Below are 24,012 nucleotides of genomic sequence, written 5' to 3'. Positions count from 1 at the left end.
ATAATCTCAAGGTTATTTTAAGAATGAGCTTAAAAAATAAGAGAAGTTGCTTGGATGAAGATATGCCAGCTAAGCAGTGTCAACAGTAATGATTTGAGCAACTACCTGGGAAATGAATGAAAAAGTGAACCAATTATTTCAGAAGATATGCAACTGTGTGTGATAAATTTATGGATTTGATGCTGTTAGCTGTAGAGGCTCAACAATTTTAGACAGAAAATTACTGAATGACTGTTTTAAAAAAAGAGGTGTTAAACCATTACTACTTTGAATTTTGCAGAGTTGGAACTAATCTGGTGGTCAGCCAAGAAGCTAGACAAAATTACTGCATTCATTTTGATCAGTTGTTAGATTTCAAATAAATAAATATTCCAGTAATGGAAGGAACAGATGCATGAAAACTTTCATACAACCTCAACTCAGATATGAAAGGAGGAGGAAGGGGGGGCGTTTGTTGTTTCTGTTCCTGCTTCCCAGGAAAATAGCCAAACACTGTTTGCTAATGGGAAGTAGAGAATAAACCTTGTTATTTCCCTCTTCACTTGTGCACATGCAAACTTTCTCTTTTGCTTCAGTAAACTGCCTTATCCCAATCTACAAGTCATTTTACATCTTATTCACTCTCCCCTGTCAGCCTGGTAAGGAAAGTGATGGAGTGGCTTGGTGGACACCTGGCGTCCAGCCAAGGTCAATCCACCACAGCAGGTTTTCCGTGTAGATCATTTCTTTGTCTTGCAATTTATGTTACTAATATTGTTATGTTACTTTTTGTTTTCATATCTCACTGCTGTCAGTTCTTGTCTCAACTCGTGACTTTCACCTTTTTTGCCTCCAATTCTTAACTCCATCCTGCCAGAGCGGGAAGAGGGAAGGGAAAGGAGGAGCAAGCGGCAGGGTGGTTTGGAGTCTCTATGGGAGAACTGAATTCCTAAACCATGACACACATGTATACATATATATATATATAAATTAAGGCATAAATACAAAGAGATATGACTTGTATATATTCTAGTGAAGGCTACCTAATACAGTATGTGTGTCATAACATATTTATTAGGCAAGTGAATCTGCATTACTCTGATACTCATGTACCATATCACATAAAAGGAAAATGTAAGTTCCTTGCTACAGTACACTTATCAATACCCAATGGACTGTCTCTCAAGCCTCCTTCATTCTGGCTTTGGACTATTGGTTTTGTCCTACTAATCAGTGCTAAGAGCTTAGTTTCTTATTGGGACAAGAAGTCTAAGAAGGCCTCAGTGCCATCAGGATTCACAGTATCATTGGTACATTCAGTACCATACACTGGGCACCTCAGTTCATTACAGCAAATACTGGTGCATAAAACCTCAAAACTGCCCGCTTGTCTGATCTGAAGTGCACCACTGATGACATCACATTCATCCTACAGTCATGCCTGGAGGAAAAAGAAGTCCTCAAGAAACTCTGTTTTCAGTGATCAGGTTAAACCTTGGAGAGTTGACTTGCAGTCTTTCAAAACAAAAGTTCACACTGCTGCCAATGCCTAGACTGGCATTGATCAAAGATCAAAGCGACAATATTTGATAGGACTGTCTTTGCCTCCGCTTTTTGGCTTCAATGTGAACCAGTTCACTGCTTAAACGAGACATATTTCTTGATCACTTTCTCCCTCAGCAAAACTGTGGTCCATCCACCCAGCACATAAATTAGATTTGCATTGCAGATTTTGGAAAGCTCAGAGAGCTAAAAAGAGTCAAAATAAGTGAGGTAGTTGAGATGTGGCTGTACAGTTAAAAAGTAGCAGAGAATCCTTGCTGTCAATTGTGACCAGTGGTAGGTGATCTGGTACATATACTGTGCTCAATAGTGTAATGATGTTGCTTTAGTACTCTGTTTTATTGTAACTTTGGCAGTAAGTTTCCATTGATATTTAGCACAGATTGTGGTGGGATGTATAGGTAAAAGTGTTTTTTCCATGATAATAGAATAATTTTTTGGTTTTGTATTGTTTTCTTTTGTCTCAGTGGAAATTGTCACACAGAGTACAGGGGAAATGTGCATGCTCCTGCAGCATCATTATTATTGAGCAAGCTCATTTCAAGCTTCAATAAGAGCCTGTTTTTTCTTATGAAAATCACAAAAAAATTGTGTGGATTTTTCAAATCACTTAATTTGAGTTTGACCTTTTACATGTTTTACTATAATGCCCTTATAGTAGATTGCAGTTAGAATAGACAGTAATAGTTTTATAGAGTTTTAAGCTGTTTTTCCAAAATAGTTTAAACCCAAGCAATTTATAAGCAGTTAGAATGACTCTGCAAACTCCTACATGCATGAAATGTGCTGTGCATAATTTGTTAATTTTGTTTAAGGAATTTCAATGGAACCATTTCAGCTAGGGCCTTTAGAGTAAGTAGGAAGGGACAGATCCCTCTGCCTTCTTGTTTTTGCAAATTTCAGGCAGATCTAATTTTATCATGGTGGTTTTGCTAGCAGAAGGTGTTGCTCCTACATTTTTTTTTCCTTTATGCACATCCTAGGGTGATGGTATTAGGAAAGAATGAGACTGATCATTGAGTAAATTCTCCAGTGTACAGAGAGGCCTGTTCTGCAGGATGTGTTTTCCGTAATGAAATGCTGCAGTTTATGTTTTCTTCCCATGGAGGATGACCACACAGCCTGTCAGATATTGGCCCTGCTAAAGTCCTGTTTACTTGATCAATGATAAGAAGAGCTGGACCACAAGGATGAGAGAACTCTTAGTGAATCAACTAAACGTGTGTGCCAGTTTGGACCACGTAGCTGTGTCATTCTCTGCCATCTGCCACTGCAAAAACTCTTTAGCACCAAACAGGGTTACAAGAAAGCAAGGAGAAAATATCCAACCTGTCCCAAGGCTGTGTTCTGTTACTGTGTAGCTGTTGTTTCTGTTTACTGCAAGAACTGCTTCTCAGCATAAAGTAATGCATTAGGTAGTAAAAGTGATTTCTGTCAGCATTAAGACAAGTGATGTGAAAAGTACAGCTCAAGATTTCAGTACATGGAACTGTTAAAGAGGGGTTTTAATTTTCTGGGAAACCAAGCAATACATCCTGAAGCATTCACCATTTGCTTTTCCCTTGGAAAAAAATAATTTACTCTAATTTAATTGCTTGCTCAAATATCCTTTGTTAAGCAAATGAAATGTGTTTTCGTTCATCTTTTGAAAAGGAGGAAAGATTCCAAAGCTTCTGGGTAGAAGAATAGCTGGCTACAGGTATACAGATTCCATTTTCAGTTTACCAGATTCATGCAGAGGTTAGAAATTAAAATACATACGTCTTTCCATTTGATGTTTGCTGGTTTTCAGCAGGACCTGTCCCTTCTGCTGCCCTGTGCAGGGGAGGAGAACTGTATGCACACACCTAGAGCAGATCCTCATTCAGTTGTGCTCTTCTTTCTAGTGAAGAGATTTAAGCCCAGCTCTGTTGCTATCAAAAGTAGTGTTCATTTACTATTCAAACAATCACTTCTTTCATCTCCTGAGCAAAAAAGTTGACTCAATAGGAATGCTAGATTCTGCCTGTGGCTATGCTGGAAAACAAAATGCTGTTTTCTCTCTTTCTTTTCTTCTCCTTTCCGCTTTTTAAAAAAAAACTTTTAAAGTAGAGTAAAGTCACTTTGTCAAATGCACAGTAAGGACTAATTAGTCAGTGTTTGTTTAGAGTTTTGGATGCCTTAAGCCTTATTTGGGATGAGTGCTGAATATCAGTCATCTTCATGCAGCGTCTTGATGGAGGAGTTTCTTTTTTACCATTTAAATCAGGTGCAATTTAGGATTTTATTCTCAATGTTTGTGTATGTTTTTATACACATTTGTTATGTATTTGCATATTAAGTTACAGATTTTCAAGTATGTATATTTTCAAAAAATTGAAGTGTTTTATATGAAGAAAAATACACTTATACACTTATATTTCTGTTTTATTTTCAACATATTTTAGCTGGTCAAGGTATTTCATAGGTATTTGAATATTCTGAATTACTACTTGGACATCCTCAGGTCAAACAGGGAACTACTTTTATCTGTAGAAATGAGAGTATCTTTGCAGTATTAGTGTTGCCAGTTGCATGCCTGAATGATTTTGCTCAGTATATTGCATTGTCTTCTATTAGTAAAATACCACAGCCAGAGTAAAAAATTAATTTAAAGTGGTTTTTGAGAAGAAAACTTAAATTCTTGTGGGAATTGTCTAGATTCAGATGCAGAATTTTACTTAAGATTAATGCTAACATTTGGAATTGAGCAAGAGAAGACTTGTTCTTTTATGTATTGTCAAGGGTTTTTTTGAGGTGAAGAGAGAGTGAGGATGTGTAATTCTAAATATGATGTTTCATTATTTTATTGTATTTGTGGTTTTTAGGGCTAGAATTATGCTATTTGAACAAATGTTCCTTAAGTTTCTTAATGCAACTTAATGGAATCTCTATGTTACCTGATTCTAATACAGATTTTTCCACCTATTTCCAGATTTTTTTCACCTATTTCCATGCAAAAAATAACATGAACTCGTGTAATTGAATGTTCTTCACAGGACTTATCTAAAATGATATATTGATAGCTCTGTGTTCAGCTGTTAAGATAAATATTTGATTACATCTGTATTACTTCAGAAGATTTCATTTGTTGGAGGACTTGGTAGTCTATTGGTAGATGAAAGAGAAAGTACTTTTTATACAGCAAAATATGCTCCATTTTAGAATCTGAGGAATTGAACTTTGGTGCTGAAACAAAATGCAGGCAAAGCCTCTCTCTTTGGGAGAACAAGAATGTGAACCTGAGTAAAGAAATCTGTATTTCCATTTTTTTTCCTGATAAAGCAATCAATGTATGGACATTTGTGAAAAATTTTAAATTACTATGTTTTCTCCATTTACTGACATTGTGGGGTTCATCTTATCTTTAAAGATATTACAGCATCAGGTGGAAAGACCTTAAATCAGTGCAGTTACACCCTTCTCTTGTGATGTGTCTGTAAAACACATGTATGTTCATATGCAAGCTCATGTAATATAAAACCCAAAGCTAACAGCAAGCAGCTAGATTTTTATTTTTCCTAGTTTGAGTATGTTTGGAAAATTTATTTTTTCGTATTTCTATTTGCAGATCAGATAGAATTACTGGCACAATATGTAAATTTATTCTTCTATTTTTATTTAGTTTGACAAAGGATATGCTTACAGCATTCGCCACAGCTATGGGAAAGAAGGAAAGAGAACTGATTATACCCCATACAGCTGCATGAAGATTATCATGTCCAATCCACCAAGTCAAGGGGATTATCATGGTGAGTTCCTTAAGGAAAAATCCCAAATGTTTACAAACAGCAGAATCCTTTGGCTGTTAAAGAGAAGTTAGTCTGTCCTGTAGTCTCTTAAATTAAGTATTTAATTTCCAGACCCTAGTGGTTTTGAACTGTTCTCTTTAGATCGGACTTGACTCTATTTATATATGTTGTGTCATGCAGTTCTAGGAGACTTTAAATGTACAGATGCATTAAGAAATGACCAATTAGAGGTGTTCTGAGATCTAAATTCAATTGTACAGGAATTCTGAAGTTTGGTAGGGTACTTTAAAGCCTCCTGTCTCTGTATGACTAAATATGGAAAACCTGCGCTGGCTTCACTGCTGTTATGCTAGTACTAAGTCATTCATTCAGCTCCGTCTCAAAACTAATTCTGGAACAAAAAAACTTCACTGTTATTTAGGTGGTGGAACTTTCTAAGGTATTTATAAAGAGGTATTTTTAAAATGGGCTGTGCTTTAAATTACTTGTCTTTTCCTGTGGTGTTTTTTTTTTTTTTTTCACTATTAAATATACCAATGCTATCATTGTTAGGAGGGAATGAACTTAAACTCTTTTCCTGTCAGTGAATGGAATTATGGCCTGTTTACAGTGGGATATTTTATATAACTCTTTAGCCTGTGGTACCCTGATAACTGTGCAGTAGAATAATTATTTAAAGAAAAGGAAAAAAAAGCTAAGCAGTCGTACACATGGGTAATTAACTTTCCTATTAATAAGCTGTTAGGCAATTAGGAACAGCTTAGCTGGTCTCTTGAGTGCCTTACTGCACTAACTCCTGAGTAAACAGCCTTGTTTGTGAGCTTGCTTGTTTTTGACTGTCAGGGTGCCCATTCCGCCACAGTGATCCTGAGCTACTGAAGCAAAAGCTGCAGTCATACAAGATCCCTCCCAGTGGAATAACTCAGGTAAGGCGTATTTTGCTTGACACTTTAATTATTAAGGCACTGGTTTTCAATTTTACTTTCTATTTGTGTAGGAATGCTATATGCAATTTGTCAGTGTGTATTGTGAAATATTTCTTCTTGTGAAAGGTTTAAACCAGAATCTTGGTTTTTTGGCTGCAGTGCTTCTGCTGACGTGATGATTATCGTCACCAGCTTTTATTGTTTAATATTATGAGTTGATTTATTACTGTGGTGGATACAGTGCAGAATTTTGTTCTACTGCACTGTGATTAAAAAAAGAAGTTTAAATGAATATGGCAGTGTTTTAGAGAATTTATTTTTATTCTTGCAGTGACTTGTGGATGACTACTGTGTAGTCAGTAGACATACGTAATTGGTTTTATAATAAACTTCTAAAACCCATACATTCTTAATCATCCATTGTGCTAACTTCCCTTAAATAACAAAAGCACATGAAATCCCTAGTGAAATTATGCAGAGATTTTTATCAGGTTTTAAACATGTAAGATTAAATTAAAAACCTATCTTGTATAGCAAGGTCAATGTAGGAATTGGAACTTTGAGGTGTGTACTGAAGAACTGACTCTAGCAAGAGCTGAAGGCAGTGAAAGGTTGCCATCATTTTCACTAGAGGAAGACGTACAGGTTAGATTTAAGCTGAGACAGTTCACCAAACAGTTGGGTATATTAACTGCCTCAAACTGGCTTTAGATCCATAGGAAAAACCTGCTTTAAGTGGTTGTTTTGAGTTCATGTGGAATGTCACCATTGCTTGTCAGGCATCCAAAGACTGTCAAACTAGATAGAAAAGAATGTGAAAGTTCCACTTCAAGCAGTCTCCCTTGGAAGGAATAATTAAGGTACAAATAAAAAGAGAATAGTTTTAAAGAGTTTAGTGTTCACTCATATTCATTATTGACAAATTCTTGAAATACCCAGACTTTTTCCTAGTTATGCTTTTTTTGTTGATGTTTCCCCCCCCCCCCCGCCCCTATTTTCTCCTGGTTCATATGAATAAGACTCCATATATCTGACACAAGACATACTTTCCTTTGGCTTTTTTCCTTTTTATATGCATCAAAAATTGATGCTGGTCTGAGATTTTTATCCTACTAATCATTGGAAGGATTGGTGAGGATTACTGGTTTAGCAGCCTTCTGTATGTGTGGGTAGGATTTAGTAGAGGTTATTTCTTCAGTGAATTTGCACAGTAAGGCAGTATCTTTATACTTGACATAGTTCCTTATTTGTGTTTTTATTTTTGTGTGTCTGTACTTTTTTCCTTTGTAAAGTACAATTGGAATTCACTAGGAGTCCTAAGTTGTCTTACGAAAAGTGACTGAGAAAAACTGTCTCCACCAGTGTCTCCTTTGCCCGGAAATAGATGCTGTCCGGTCCATGAATTTTGTGGTGTCATTCTAAGTGCAGTCAGAGTACAGGGCTCTGCAGTGTCCACTCCTAGTGTTAAAAAAAACCAAATCCAAAACAATACATCCTCCACCCAAACCCAAATAATAATAAAATAAAATATAAATAAATAAAAAAGTTGACTGTGCCTGGGTTTTCAGAAATTAATCTTTTACATCAGTCTTTGAGATATTCAGTAAGAGAAGAGGAAGAAAATTAGTTCACATCAGTCTACAAGTTTTCATTATTGCTGCCACTCCTTGTTGCTCTGTTTGCATGGTCCAATAATGTTTGCATAACTAATAACAACTGAGGATCCTTCAGTCCAGACAGTGGCTTTTAAGAGTCTTTTCTGATGCTGATGATTATCAGAAAGGTTATTTTTCCTTAAGCTCAGTGAATGGGTATTAGGGGTGGTTTACCACTCTTTCAGAGCCTCCGATGTTGCTTTTCCAGTATCTGGGTCTTTAGGATGACATTCACCCAAACCCTGCATACCTTTTTACTCTCTTAGACCTCCTGTTAACTCCAGATCTAATGAGAGCTCCCTTACAACCTGGTAGATTCCTATTTTCAAGGAATAGTTCAGAGCTTGACCTTTCAGCTATGTATTTTAATAAATAGGGGCTCAGGGCCTCTTCCACTTGTTCCTTGCTCTGTAACAAAATACTGTGAATGATGCATAATTTTTCAAACATTTATTTTGGATTTAGTTATGTAGTTATGAATTGATTCCCCACTGGGATTTTCATCTTCTGGTTTAAAGTACTCACATGTCTTCCCTTGAAGCCCGTGAACAAGTCCCTTTCTCCTCTTGGCTTCTCTCCTGGCTATTATGTGAGCCAGAGTGTGGACTAGTGTCTAGCCCTTATGGCTGTGATTTTACCCAAGATGGTTAGTTTTGTAGTGGTGTTGTTCTCAGTCATCCGTTTCAAGAGCTGTCCATACTCATAAGAATTCCTGAGTTATTGCCATACAGATAAAGCATTTGGCTGGTGTGGGGTGGAAACAAACCCCATCCTCAAAGGGTTTTTCACACAGGATTAGGTGTGAAAAAAGAACACTGGACCTTGGGATGATGATGCAGAGCAAATACAGCCAGACCTCACATGACTTCAGCAATCAGTCAGAGCATTAGACTGCTTTCATTGCATCTATTTTGTAGCACTGTCAGTACTGAAAAAAGTGATCAAAACATTTGAATATGTGAATGTGCTTGCAGTGAATTATCTAGATCCAATCTGCTGTTCCAGTCCAGTCTATATTTTCTGAGGCTTTATCTTGTTTAAGATTTTATCTGCTGAAGTCATCTTCTGGAAATAATACAGGAGATGACTTCCAGGTCTTCTCTAGTTATTATGTAGCCTAAAGCAGAAAGAATTAATCCTGATGTTTATTCCAAGAACTGAATTATTCAATTTGTATTAATTTCACATTTTCCTTAGGCTAGGCTATTTCTTTATTTGTGATTGTAGCCTTTTCTGTTTCTTTTAAAAATGCTTCATGGAGAAGGAATATGGTTAGCTGAGCATCAAATGTGTGAAAGTATAGCATTTGAATTTATAGTATATTTTGGTCAGATTTCATTTCTATCTTTCCTATATTGCTAATTAGGTGAAATCTTTATGAAATCAGACTTGACAATAACTAATCAATTTGGAGACTGTAAAGATGAAAATATATGTTAAGCTATTTTGCCTTTACATATGGGACTTTGAAGCCATTGTCCCCTGTCCTATCACTACATGCAATTGTTCAAACCAAAAGGGAGTTGGTTTAGATTAGATATTAGGAAGAAATTCTTTCCTGTGAGGGTGGTGAGGCACTGGAACAGGTCACCCAGAGAAGTTGTAGGTGACCCGTCCCTGTCAGTGCTCAAGGCCAGGTTGGATAGGGCTTTGAGCAGCCTGGTTTAGTGAGAGGTGTCCCTGCCCATGATGTGGGCTTTGGAACTGGATGGTCTTGAAGGTCCTTCCCAACCCAAACTGTTCCGTGATCCTATGATAAATTCATTGTTGTGCTGCTGTACTAAATTCACTATAGTGTGTTGCATGCACATCTCATGCAGGAAGATAGAAATTATAGGCTTTGAACTAGAGTTATTTCAAAATATTGTATTATTGGTTTCAGAAAGTTTTCTTAGAGAAATTACCTATTTCCCAATTTGCATTTTTCACAACAGGAAAAGCCAAAGGTAGTCAAAGTATGTGGTTCTACAATCAGGAGAAACAGAGGTTCTAGACTAATTTTTTTTTGCTTTTCTTAGGAGGAAAAGCATTTTTTGAGGGGAAAAATGCTTATTTAAATTAACAGTAGATAACTTTAAAAGATGGCATTTTTTTTCTAGTAAAAGTGTTCTCTTAATTTAAAAAGGTTTTTTTTCCCATAATTGAGTGAAATTAGAAGTTTTGATTAAGTTGTTGAACTTTGTCTAATATTCTCTAACAGATTAGTGTTTTGTGGGACTGGAGAATCTTCACAGAGATAGAAATAAACAAGCCAATCTGTGCCTAGGCCTTTTAAAGTTTGGATTTCATATTCTAACCAATAGAAGGATGTAATAAAAATGTAGTCAGGTGCTATTGTGACTGTTTATTATTGAATCACAGTATGGTTGAGGTTGGAAGGTGTGTCTGGAGGTTATCTGAGAAAATTGTGCTATACGTGCACACATTACAAACATGAAACCTTCAAAATCCATTTAAAACATACAGGAAATACTTGAAATCAGTAGAAAGGACAGATTACTGTACTGACCAGGAGGCAAAAGGCACTGGGGAGTCCTGGGACCAGATTTAGTGTTGAGGTGGTCACAGAGTGGCCTGAAAGAGAAGAGTGTTCAGATAATCTCCAGCAGTTGCACCCAATCATATCTTCAGTCACCTTTGAAATAAAAAGAATGATAGAATCTTCAGGTTGGAGAAGACCTTCAAGATCATCACCCAACTCTGTCAAGTCCACTACTAAACCACTTCCCCAAGTGCCACATCTACACATCTTTTAAATACCTCCAGAGAGGTTAGAAATGAGTCATACATAACTGAATCTATAGTAGAAAGATTTTCATGTTAAAAATATAAGTTAATTCTGCAATTTTAAAAAAGCCAAACCCAAACTTACTTTGAGTAAGTGAAAACAATAATGGATAATTATAGAGCCCCAACTATCCTCCTATGAAACATCTTGTCTTTGAGTGCTGAGGATCTGTAAAAGCAGGTGGCTGCATACAGCTGCCAAACATCATCTCAACCTCATTAGTAGTCAGTAGAGCAACATCAGAAAAGCAAGTTGCAGATGGCTGTGAAGAAAAAGGCACATAAGGACTAACAGAGTCCTTGAGTATGTACCTTCCCTTGCAAAATAAAGCAATGCAGTGTAAATATCTTAATATATGTAGAGGCAAAAGATTGCTGCTGTGAATTGAGTTTTGAGTGGAGGTCTGTTACTGGGTAACACTAGTGAAAAACAGCTCTAAGCTTGCTTTCATTATGTACACAAATGTTTGAAAGATAATACTTATTATGAATGATAATTCTGTTAATTCTGTTTTATTTTAGAGAATTGATAGTTTCTCTCACACAGATGACTGCTTTCCATCTGGGCTCCATTCTATTCCAGTTTTTAACCTTTTTTGTTTTCTTTGTTAGCAACTTGATCCCTGATTAAAGCAAGTTAATCTACTAACCCTGTTCTTCTTTGAATATGTTTGATGTGTCCCTTATTCCTCAGTCCTTTCATATATGCAGAAGGTGAACCTGGTCCCCCTGATGTGGCTGGTTTAATCTTAAGTCTGTAGTAAACATCAGGCTTATCATTTATGCCTTGTGGCTGTCTCAGAAGGAGCATGAGCTAAATCATAACTGCTTTTTTATTTTTGTTCTGAATGAGCCACAAACATTGGTCTGACTTTTCTACCCAACCACAACTTTTAATCAGCATTTAACTTTGTCATCTCTGCTTGTCGAATTTGGCTGAAATTGGCTAACTGTTTCAAGCTGAGGAGGTGATGTGGTGGAGAGGGTAAAGGAACAGGAGTAAAATGATGACCAGTGCAATCATGTATATTGATAAATTTAACAAACTGGATGAAAGTCTCTGGACTGTTCTGGTTCTATGGAGCACTGAATCAATATGCTATGTCAGTGATTCCTCTTCTGATATCTGTCACTTGGAATTACCATTTTTCCACTGAACTGTCAGAGAAGACAACAGCAGCTTGATCTGAGCTCTTGTGAATTAATAGTAATTAAAATAATAAAATAATAAGAATCATTGAAAGCTAGCTTTGGTAATCCTTGTCTTTTCTACGTCTCAGGGTGGTTGAACAGTGACATCACTGATACAAAATGCAGGTGTAACCGTGGTCTGCAATTCAGAAGTTAAACAAATTGTAGAACGTCTCTTAGTATTTAACTGATAAACTTGCTCAAAATGTTCACTCAAGTTATAGGAGAACCTTGATGCTTTTTGTCTTTTGGGGTTTATAGCAAGAATTTGTCCATACCTAAGTTTATATTTACTTACTTAAGGTTACTGAGACTTCAAATGTATTTACACCTAAATTTAGAAAACTTCATATTTATATAATTTTATTAGGTGTAGTCTTGGCTAAACGAAGAAAAATTTTGAGAAAACCTGAAGTGTTTATGAACTAGATTAGAATAGTTGACTTATTTCAAATGGAAAATTCAGGTTAGAACAATCTGAATACTACAGAACATCATGAATATTTCTTTCAACTAACCAGCAGACAAACAGATCTTCTGATAATTATTCTAAATTGTATGAAAAATACTTTTTGAGAAAGTACATACACACAACATGGTTAGCATTTTCTTTAAAATAGAGATAGCTCTTCAGCATAGCATAGCATATTGTAAGGAACAAACAGGAAAACATAAGGCAATATAAAATTGAATAGTTGAATTTAGAATAGATGAGTTTTCTCCAATTTTTAACTACTAACTTTTTCAGTCAATTTCAAGGAGAGAGAAGATTAAAAAAATAAATAAATTTATGTACTCAGATAGTGCCAGATTTCAGACTTCATCGCCCAGTTGGCCTTGGCCTTGCTCTTTTGCAGAAGGTTTAACAGGAGGTGGTAAGAGGGATAGAAATATAATCACTTGGGCTATTACATAGAAATAATGTGGCTAAGTACTTTCCTGGCACTGTGGTGCTGTTTTTATCCATTCAGCAAATGTAATTTATTTATACATCTGTCAATAAATACAGGGCAGCAGCCGATAATGAGTACAGCGGGGATTTAGGCTGTGTATTGCTGTGTTTGACACAAAGGTCAGCCTTGGGAAAGGGCTTGAAATTAGCATTTCTTGAAAGTTATTTTTCCTTCCACTGAGGCTATCTCTTAATTCCAGCAATTTTCTCTGTTTGATAAGCAGAGCGAGCATACATTTTGATTATATAAAGGAGGGAGGAGGTGATGAAACTTTAAAATATTTCAACCAGCAGTGCATTCTGGTGATAAGAATGGGACTTTATGCAGCACAGAAGAGATTACCTGAAGTAGAATTGGAAAGCAAATTGTATTTACAAAAGATGGCATGATTTTCCTAATAGGTGTTCAAAACAACCTATTCACTCACATATTCTGCTGAGCTTGACTAGAAATAACTTCATTTCAAAAAGGACAAATCTGATTGAAGGTAAAAGCTTTCCTCTCTCACAGATACTTGTCTAAAGGATTTGCATTAAATTTTCTTGATGGGAGCATAGTATTTTACTGTGCATCTGCATGAACTGGTAATGTGGAAAATAAAAATACAAATCGTGTCCTTGATTGCTTCATGCTTCAAGCACTTAAATTACTAGATTTATGTCTGCAGTTTTGAAAGAGATGTTTCAATATGATACTTTGAGAATAACTGTCACAATTATATTACTTAAATACAGATTCAACTTACTGTTGAAGTTAAGAGTATTGAAATTACATTTTAAGGGCCAGGCATACCTTCGTGTGGTTTTATCTTGTTTCTAGTGTAGCCAGGGCATTTTTGAATGTTGTCAGTTATTAGCAGAATATGCAGATGTCATGTGCTGCAAGTGTCCATGAGCTGTTGTACAAGGCTGTTGTGGAATACCTTGTTGTGGAAGATAAACAAGATGTAGATGTGCCACTTCTGAATCTGTCACATTTTTCTCCCTCTGTGTAGATCCTGGAGTTGGTGAAGGGCATGCATTACCAGTTGGCCTGTCAGAAGTACTTTGAGTTGACACATGAGGTAAGTAGCTACTAATTTTTGCTTCAACTATTGTCACTGATTTTGTCTTGAGGAAGACCTTGGAAATCACCCTTGAAGTCCAGAGACTAATTTCAGTTTGCACATTAGCTGTCTTGCCTTGTTAGTTTTCAATAATTTCAAATATTCATTTGTTATTTTCTGCATTTATTTATTGATGTTATTAATACCCTCAATATTACAAGGTGTAGTAAAATGTTATGCTTTTTTCCTGAAAAGGTCAATGTTGTTGAATTTTATCAATTTCAAGTCATTTAACTTTCTAAATATCCTGCTTTTAATCAAATTTATGTTTTTTTAATGCACTTTACAAGTTTGATGTTGTTTTGATACACCTTAAAAAATTAACAGAAAGTATCTAAAAATCTAATGTCTAATATCAAATATCTAATTTAAGCTAATCTCCCAGTGTGTTCATAGTTAATATTGTTAATTTTTACTTAATATTTTTTCACATCTGTAGTCAGGTGTGATTATTTTTTAAATCAAGATGAACATTCTCAGAGCTTTCCCATTTGCTTAATTGTAAGCAAAGTTAAACTAAGATCCTCCAGAAAATTGGAAGATAGCAAATGGCCACACTTTGTCTCCTGTGTGATTTCTTGATTCAAAGAACCAGCTTTTGCACTGGTTCAAGACTCCTTTCATCAAGCAAAAGCAATGAAGCACAGCCCTTCTTAAAGCTTTGTTGTCTCCACAACTCAAGAAATGGAAACGTCCCTTTCAAACAGCAGACTGTGGAACAGCCTTGCTAAAGATATGGATGAGGATTAGATGACCCTCCCAGAGACAGAGTTACCTTTTGGTTCTTCCTGGTTTTGACATTTGATTTAAATGGAACTGCTTCTCTTCACAAATTTCCAGCCATCATATATCTAAGTGCATAGTAAAGGTATACTCTGAACCTCTATCCAGTATTGTTTTGGCAGCTGTAATTTGAGAGGAACACTTTCTCTTAGTCTTAGGAAATGTGACAACAAGTCTAATAATCTGGAAATAAATTCAAAATTATGTACAATTTGAAATTTAGATAACACTTGCCCCGTGTGAGCCCAAGTCAGTAGAAATAGTATTTTCCAAAGTTGACTACAGACCCCAAGGTCAACATTCAAAGAAGAATAAATCAACACAGTGCATTTTAGGAAAACTGTCTTTACATTCTTCTGTGGCAAATTCCAGAACAGCATTATTTTTATAAGTCTTGTGGTAATATAAATATGTCTTTGCTGCTTGCATGAAGAATCATCTTTCTGCTTTGCTGTTAATAAATCTTTTATTTCATTGGAAGAAAGCAGAGTACAGAGAAAGACATCTTCTGTAGTTTGAATGGCACATGCTTATGACTGCTATTTTTTTAAAGAGAATTTAGCTGCTCAACTTGTTACCAGCCTGCTTGGAGTGATTTTTCTATCCTACAGCTGTATGCTTTATTAATTTTTGATTTTTTTGAGGTAGTTAAAAATGTGTCTCTGCCCTTTGCTTTCCTATATATCACTAGCAGAGGTTTTCAGTGAAGGAAGCTTCAGAAGAATCGATTAGCCTAACATTGTTTCTTTAAGGAGGGGAACAATTTTAAGTAAAATGTTCATAGAAATAATGGACTGGCTCATGTGGGGAATTTTGACTTCAATTATGTAAAAAATTTACCAAGGAAGTGTTTATGTTGTGTAGAGCTGTTAATGTTACCTGTAATTCTTGAAAGTTACGGTGTGTATGTGGGTTAGATTGAATATTAATGACTTTGTAATGGAGACTTGATAAGATTATATTTTTCTAAGTTCACAGGGTCAGCTTCAGTAGTCTAGTCCTTGGCACTGAGACTATGCTAATAAATGCAGCTGGACTAGAGTGAGAATGTTTGAGTATATCTTTTGGGAGGCTGGTGATGAGAGTTGTCTTTACACTTCAGTGCTACCGGTTCAAATAGCACCGGTTACGAAAAAGCTGATTTTCTTTTTATTCTGTGTAACCTAGGCTTATTAGCTTCAATGTTACACCTCTCCTGATCTTTTTTTTTCCACTATTTTGCAACCACAGAACAAAAGCTGCCATCATTTGTGTGGTCCAGTGCATTGTCTTCAGGCAGGAGCTATTGTATGAGTATGCCATTTGTTGACTATTTTAATAAGTGTGAGAAAGTTGTAGCACCATAAGTGCTCTATGTGGTTTTTCTGTAATATCACCTGTAGCATTATCAGCTGTTTTAAAGTTTTTGGTTTTTAAAGTTCTTGGTTAAAAGCTAGAGATGCTTGTAAGTTTTTCAAAACAATATTTGCTACAGGAGAAATACAAACCTAAAATTTGTGTGAAAGCCAGTGTGTACGAAATGTGCTGAATCCATGCTAGTATTACCCACTAGATGGATTATACAGTTATGTATGAAGTGATACATACTTTTGCTTAGGTCAATATATGTTATGAGCTTAAATTTTTAACTGCACAGAAAATACATTTTTCTTTGGATATAATGGATTCCAGGTAGCTTTTCAGGTGCGAATAGACAGAGCTGTTAGAGAAATCTACTTTCTCTATTTCTGATAGTAAGTTTCTGCTAACATGCAACTAAGTTAATGACAAGGCTTTTAAAACTGATGTACTTTGATCTACATTACCTAAAAATACTGTAAAACTTAGATAAAGTAAAAGCATGAGGAATCTAACATAAAAAGCCTCCGTTTTTGTGTTCAGAGTTCTTGTAAATTTCCAGCCAGAGCAGAATATTTTTATTCAGAGAAATACTCACTGAACCTTGTTGCAAATTACAGAGAACAGAATTGTTTTTGTATCACTGTATCACAAATTAAGGTGATGATATGAACAAATCTTCCTCTTTCTCTCTTCAGGCTCTTGAAAAATGTGATAGTTTGCACAGAATTCTTTTAATTAGGAGTTACGTAATCTTCAATAAGAAGTTTTGATTTAGTAATATTCAAGTTCGAAAAGGAGAAATGGTACATCTACTCGTACAACAATATTAGCTAAGAACCTGTAAATAGCTGTTAGCCAAATACCATCAATCACCTCTGAAAACAGGATTGTAGGTTCCCATTCATACAATGAACTGCTTCTACAGCTTATTCCAATTTTTGGGGGAGAGAGCAGTTTAGAACAAAATTAAGAGTTACAAAGTGACTCTTAAATTGGTCTGAAGAAAACTGAGATTTTAAGGATAAAAACCCCAGAGCTAATTAAGAGCTTCTTCTAGGAAAGCCAGTTTTTCACTATATCACTTCTTTTTAAGCCTTTCTGGTATAAAGAAGTAATTTAGTTTCCTCATAATGAAAACTGGAGCATGGATGAAAGCTGTCTGGATGAAACTCATCCAGATAAGACTGAAATGAAAAATGAAATTCAGTGATGGCTTTGGGTTTTATTTTTCTTCTTTATGCCTTAGAGTACCGAATTGGAGTGCTAGGGCTGTTACTGACTTTTAAGATTTTTCAGGCAAGGTCACTGACTACAGTTGCTAATTCATGTCTGAATTAGATTTTGTTATCCACACCACCATTTTCTAATGGAGCTAAGCTAGGCAGTGGCAATGCATTTAATCAGGGTTCCATTTAGAGTACACACTGATCCTCTGCTTTGTGATTATTCACAAGTGGCTGAAATTTAAATTGATGAGGTTTGGCATATTAAATTAGCCACACTGTATATCCTCAGGAGACTCTGTATGTGCAGAGTTTCTTGTTATGCTTGAATTGACCCCACCCTGCTGCAAAAAAGGGAACATAGTGGGAGCAGAAATTTACTGGTACATGACTCTTAGTCTTCCATTGTTTCTTGTATTCCAGGTTTGGTAAACTTTCCAATGTATTTAAAGAGCATTATTTTTCTTAAAATGTTCTTAGAATTCACATGAACTGACAGGCAGATGAAAGGTGCGGATTAGCTGAATAGGAAGTGGAATAGGAAGTGGAAGCACCTTTTACTTGAAGTAGGTGTTTCCAACTTCTGAGTCCCTCAAAAGAGGCACAAAGGTTATGCTGTGGTTTGTGGGGAGTATGTCAGAAGAGCTTACTTTCAAAGCTGAAAGCTTTGTTGATTTGAAATTGAATGTTCATTTGTCAAATAATTGCAGAGCTGAAAGATTGTACCCGCTAAGTAGATACGAGCAATACAAATATACTGCACCTTATGATAATTTTCTGAATTTTTTTCCACTGAAGACTAAATGTTCTTTGTTGTGCTTCTAGTTTTGGGATGCTAATGTTGGCACTGATGGATCAGAGCTAGGCTTGATCTGTTGAGTTTTTGTCTTAGCCTGCTGCCTTGCAAATATTGCCTTTGTGGCTAGTGGGGAAAACAGAAGGAGGTGAAGCTGCCTATTTCCATTCACAGTTTCACGCTGATACCTGACATCTAGATTTATATTGTGCAGTTGTAACAACTTGTAGTCGTATTCTCTCCTGCCACTTGCGCTCCAGACTTGTCAGACTCCCCTTTTTGTGTTGGGAAATTTTGTTTTAAGGTGTTGGTTCAATTGTCCTACATCTCTGAAGAGATGCCATTTTACTTGCTTATGTTGTTTTAGGTGTTTTGGAGTCTTACTTTTCTTTACTACAGCAATGACAGTGTAAAATAATGTTTGAATATGCCAAAGAAATTATTTTATTTCATGAAGGAAGAAAGGAAAAAAATTTGCTATGGAACTAGGTCTGTGTCACATTTACTGAGTATTTACAAACTGATGTGTTTTTCTTCAACAAAATTGGTACTTTAAAATTTTTTAATTAATTTGCTCTTGAGTATGAATAAGATGACTCTTAGAAATAAATATAATAACTTGATGTTTCTTTCTTTTTATGTGCAGGTTGATGACATTGGGTTTTCTTTGAATCATCCTAATCAGTATTTTACAGAGAGCCAAAGGCTGTTAAGCGGTGATAGAGAACCAAAGAAGGAATTAAGTAATTCAGGAAACTCTCAACGAAAAAATAATAGTCAGGAAAGCATGAATTCAAATTCGACTCCAGCCTCTTCAAACACAACAGCTGATACAGAACTGGAGGGACTGGAAGCCTACTTCGCTGAAGACTAAGCAGTTGTGTTACTTGGGTGTTATTTGTGTTATTTTTTTCTTTTTTTATCCTTCTCTTCTCTAGCTGGATTTGTCTCTATATTAAGGGATATGCACTTCACTACCTAGAACACACAGACATTTTTTGAATAGACTGAAAAAAGAAAGATAGATATTGAAGCTGTAATTGCATCCAGTACCTATTCTTGCTTCCTTTTGAGGCTGTTTTCTATGGCATGTTTATGGTTGGGAAATGAAAGTTCCTTCCCAATTATTAGGTGATTTTTGTCTGATTTACCTTTTTTTTTTTTGTTTTCTTCAAAATGTTCAAATATTTTTATCCCATTTTGTGGCCAGTTTTCTATGTATCTTCTTAATAAATAATTTGCAAAGCAAAAGTTTTTTTGTAATTTCTTTTTAGCTGTATTTGGATGGTAATTAAGTAGGGCTTCTTATGATCAAAATTACCCTCTGGAGGAGTTAGTCTGTCTCTTCTATATGAGCAGCTGAGAAAAATCAGCTTCCTCATTTGTACCTTGACACTAGATTTAGAGAACTGGCTTTGGTGCTTGAAATAGAGCATAAGCAGAGTTTAGACACCTGTATGTAAGAAAATAATCAAAAAAGGTGATACTCTCATCATGAAGAATCTAAAACCTTATTAGTATATATTCTTTTTAAAGTTTCCTCAATGTCTGAGTGTGGCTGGAACCTCTTGTGTCTTGCTAAGCTAAACAGCTGTCTGAATGCAGCCTCGAGTCACCTAAATTCCACCCATTGTCACCTAACACACGAACTGCTTTCAGTCCAGCAGTGACCACTGTGCAGTGGATGGAAGCTCTAAGCAGAGCTGGTGTTTTCTATCATGCTGTTAGAGCACTCTCCCAGGGATTTAAAAGATGTTAATTTTATTTTACCTGATGCCTAAGGAGTTTCAAGGCAATATTACACCCTCCCTGGAGAGTGACTCAGCTACTGGTATAGCCCTGTAAACGCATAAACAGGGTGTTGTCGTTGCTATTAATGTAACTTGTATTAATTCTGCAAGGCCTTAGCATGAAGACTCACTGAGCTTTAGTTTCCTGAGCTTGCCTTGTCCCACCTGAAGCTTTGTTTCAGCTGTAACAGCATCTGTCAAATGACAGCCTAACTTTGTACAGTTGTGTGCTGTACTGCCTGTAGTTTAAAATGATTCTGATGTATTTCTGTGGTTAATGGCTAGTAAGTAATAAGTAGTTATTTTGTATGGAATTAATTAATATATAATTTTAGATACCCATTATTAAACAAATACAACCTAAAGTGTTGTGCAAAACAAGTTTTTAGGAATAAGAGAAGAAAGAACAAATAAACAGTGTGAGTAAACTCACATGATATGTAAATGATTATTTGGCTGTAATGTGGACTTCACAGACAATGAAAAAAGAACAGCAAGTAGAATGTTTTTGGAAACGTGTTGTATTACACCAGATGGACTCCATAGAGAAGAAGGAACAGTCCCCACCATCAGCATCCACCAGCTCCTGATGAACAGTGTGGGACCCTGACTGTGTGCTGTTGGTCTCAGGACCCAAAGGGGCCATGACAAGGTGTGTGCAACACTAGAGAAAGGAATGATAGACAGAAGAGAATGTATGAGTAACTAGGTGTATTATGTTAGAGGTTTTATTTATATTGTGCTAGAGGTTTTATTTTCTCTACAATAATTGGATGATTTAGACTATTAAGACTGTGACTAGACTAAAGACTGTTTGATTACTGTTAAGATTTTGGGCTAACTGTAAAACATTGTTTTCTCATATAGAGTGTTTTTATGGGGCATAATTTGCACAGGGGTAGTGCAATACCAGGCTTTAAAAATAAAACATATAGTATGTTGTTAGGAGAGGATCCGTCAGGTTCACCATTCCTTTTATCTTCCTTGAAGTATTTCTGTAGTTTATTTAGGGACTGCTTTGTGTAAACTGCTTAGTTTGGCAGAGTAACCTGTCCTTGCTGCCATGCTTGCCGGTTGCTGCCTTTCATGTTTTGTTGTCCCTTCTACTGTACAAAATGTTATTATCCTTTACTGATCTGTCTAAATCAGAAGGCTAGTTCCTAGTAAACTTCCTTTCCACTTGCAGTCTTGAAATACTCATGGTAATTGTATTATGTCAACATCAAACTTCTGTCTTTGATATCTAGTTGACAGAAAGAAAAATAAAGGCTTCCACCCTTGTTTGCTGAGATTTGTTTAAACCCCTGAAATGCTGAAGGATCTACACAGTTTAGATTGGACAAAGGTTCTGATCAGTGGGTGTAATTCAATTCCCCAAGAAACCTGAACTGTTTAGGTAGGTAAATTGATTGGGATACAGGTATAAAAATGGTTGGGATAATGTCTAGAGTGAATTGTGGCTGCAAAATATATAGGTGTAGATACCTAAATGATAACTTGTTAACAGAGGAAGCACTGAAAGGCTTTAGAAGTGATTTAGGGTAGGTAAAAAGTAGATCAGTTGCTGGAGACTTAAAGTTGGTATCAGCATGTATCATTTGAGGGACAGCAGGACTTGGTGATTAAGTGCAAAAAGAAGGAAAATGTATGATTTCTCTTAAAAATTGCAACCACAGTGAAAGGATCACAAGATACTGTGTTTCTAGCTGAAACGAAAGTTTTCAACTAAGTCAAAGATGTTTTGGCACATAACCATAAACCTTAATTAAGAAGGTTCATGAACATGGGATAATGAAAAAGACATCAGTATAACAGAAGCAAATATGGCACAACCTTAATATTTATTTTTTTGGAAGAGTATTACATTCTACTCAGGATCAGGGTTGTATCGTGGGAGGTGTTATGCAAACAGAAAGTCTCTGCCGTGCTCAGTGGCAGGACTTACAAAGCGAACTGCAATAAAAATCAACTTAGAAGAAATGTCTTTGCTCAGACTGAACTAGTGAAATGGATGCATGAACTACTGGATGAAATGTAATGGTCTGTGTTGCGCTGTTCAAAGTAGATTATCTGGCTGGCCCTTTTGGCCATTAAAGTCTATGACACATGGATTTATTTTTATGCTTAATAAGAATTTAATCTTCCACGCTGTGAATGGTTGGTCCTTGGTTCAGACAGCTACTCTAGTGCTTTTGGGTAGAATACAGAGGCAGTCTAAGAGAGACTGAAGAGTTAGAAATGTGTGATTCAGCCACTCGGTGTTCAGGTCTTTGACGTGTCCGTGGTTTGGCCAGCTACAGTTTTCAGAGAAATGATTGGCTGTAGAAAAGTAGCAGGAAACCTGCGAAATGACTGATTCTACTCTGGTCTTTGGCACTGGAGCATAATTAAAAATACGTGAAGTTCTGAACATGCTGTAGGTAAAAAGCAGTAATAATTGCTGTTACTATGTGACTTTGAATGGAAGAAAAGGAGAATCCTTGTCAACTGTGGCTTAGGAGGCAAGGGGTTTCTTATACAGTCTCTCAGTTAAATCAGGAGGCACTGTTGAAGGTAATGGTTTTATCTACAGTGATCACATTTTTCTCTTTATGATGATGTCCTGAGGGGTGGTTTTAAAACTGCCTTTTTCAGGCTCTAGCATTATCAGAAATATAATTTTTTACAGTTGGGGAAACTTTTCACTTGGATTTAGGTTTTGACCTATGGTCTTCTCACACTTTCATCATTATTGCAGTATATAAAGAATAGCAACTACAAATATCTAGATCAGTATACAAATACGAGAAGTAAATTAATTATTTAAATATATGTTTCAAATCAATTGTAGGGTGTGTAATTAAAGTAGTTGAATATGTTGGTAGTGCAGCTGTAGTAATATGGCGAGTGCAAGCATACGTGAAAGCAGTGCTGTACTCCTCTTCCAGTCTATTTCTACTTGGTGTGTTTATGAAATGTGTATTTCTCCCCTTTTTACCATTCATTTAAAAATTGTTATAATTTGTTTTGGAAAAATTTCAAATGTGTTATGCATTGAAAAAATACATTGGAGTGTCCTTTTTAAATTAATCACTGATTTTCATGGATTTTCTGTCTTTTGCCTCTATGTTTTGGCTAAGCTGACTTTTATGAGCTATGTAAGGCCTTACCTTGAAACCTCAGGATTTGGCAGTTTTGGATTAAAGAATGCCACTTCATTCATTTTCTCCTCATGCATCACCTAGAAAAAAATCCCTACACAATGAAAATTTTTAAGACCTTCATAGGTCATATGAAATTAACTCCTCCCTTTGCCCTTCTTAAGTTCCCATCAAATTAAATGATAAGTAAAGAAAGATAAGTAAATTTTCTTCTAAGCACATGCAGGGGGATGTAATTAGACCCAGGAGGGCTCATGACAATATGTTTATGCCAGTTCTAGGTGCAATGTTTTTCTTTTGATTACTGAATTGTTTTGGAGCATATGCAAATGGGAATTCACTTCTGAGGGAAAACCAAACTAACCTTACTATCCTTATCAGAAGTGAAAATAGTAGAATATTCACCTGCTGAACTTCCAGACTGAAGGCAAAAGTGATCTGAAGCACAGCCATCAAGCTGGCATGTCTAAATTAGTTGTCAAGCAATTTTGATGGGCTATTCACTCTTTTTAACCGCAGTGTGGGCTCCCAGCATGTATCAAGTTAGAGGAGAGAAGAGCCACTTGTTTCCTGTAGGTAACTGGAAACTATTTTAAACCAGTTCGCCTGTGTGACACTTACTTAAGGTGATTAAATACTTACCTGAGAGGGAAAAATCATCTTTCTGTATATGCCATCTACCTGTATAACTGGGTCCACTAAGGTGCTTTCTGTGAATGGGTTTTATGTCAGGATAAACAATACCTGAAGTGTAACAGACTTTTCATATTTTTGCAAGCAATGTTCTTGGCACATGTTTATTTCATTGCACGGTAAGTTCAATATTTATTAAATTGTCTGTTGCACAGAATTTAGAACACTAAACCCAGTTCTCTAGGAATGACACTCAAATCTCTGCAGTAATGCCAGTCACCAACACTCTTGGACACTTAGGGTTGAACTTAGTTTTCAATGAGTAGCAAACTCTAGAAATGCTTTTCTCCTAATTAGAATTTAGTGCTGTTTCAAAA

General features: G+C 36.0%; 1 protein-coding gene across 1 annotated transcript in view; it reads left to right on the top strand.

The window, feature by feature from the left end:
• PRIM2 (DNA primase subunit 2) overlaps nucleotides 1-19,323 on the top strand; it is a 95,411-nt gene extending 76,088 nt beyond the window's left edge. Inside the window, exons 10-14 of the mRNA XM_027888653.1 lie at nucleotides 5,186-5,312; nucleotides 6,156-6,238; nucleotides 13,819-13,887; nucleotides 18,719-18,950; nucleotides 19,017-19,323. Of these exons, the coding sequence (XP_027744454.1) occupies nucleotides 5,186-5,312; nucleotides 6,156-6,238; nucleotides 13,819-13,887; nucleotides 18,719-18,946 (507 nt within the window). The 3' untranslated portion in view covers nucleotides 18,947-18,950; nucleotides 19,017-19,323. The remainder of the gene's footprint in view (nucleotides 1-5,185; nucleotides 5,313-6,155; nucleotides 6,239-13,818; nucleotides 13,888-18,718; nucleotides 18,951-19,016) is intronic.
• Nucleotides 19,324-24,012: the final 4,689 nt, after the last annotated feature.

The sequence above is a fragment of the Empidonax traillii genome, unplaced genomic scaffold, assembly GCF_003031625.1.
Source record: "Empidonax traillii isolate 1590-97213 ecotype Southwest subspecies unplaced genomic scaffold, ASM303162v1 scaffold243:size714344, whole genome shotgun sequence".
NCBI classification, from domain to species: Eukaryota; Metazoa; Chordata; class Aves; order Passeriformes; family Tyrannidae; genus Empidonax; species Empidonax traillii.
The sequence above is the reverse complement of the archived record's forward strand: the minus strand, read 5'-3'. Positions and strand labels throughout refer to the sequence as shown.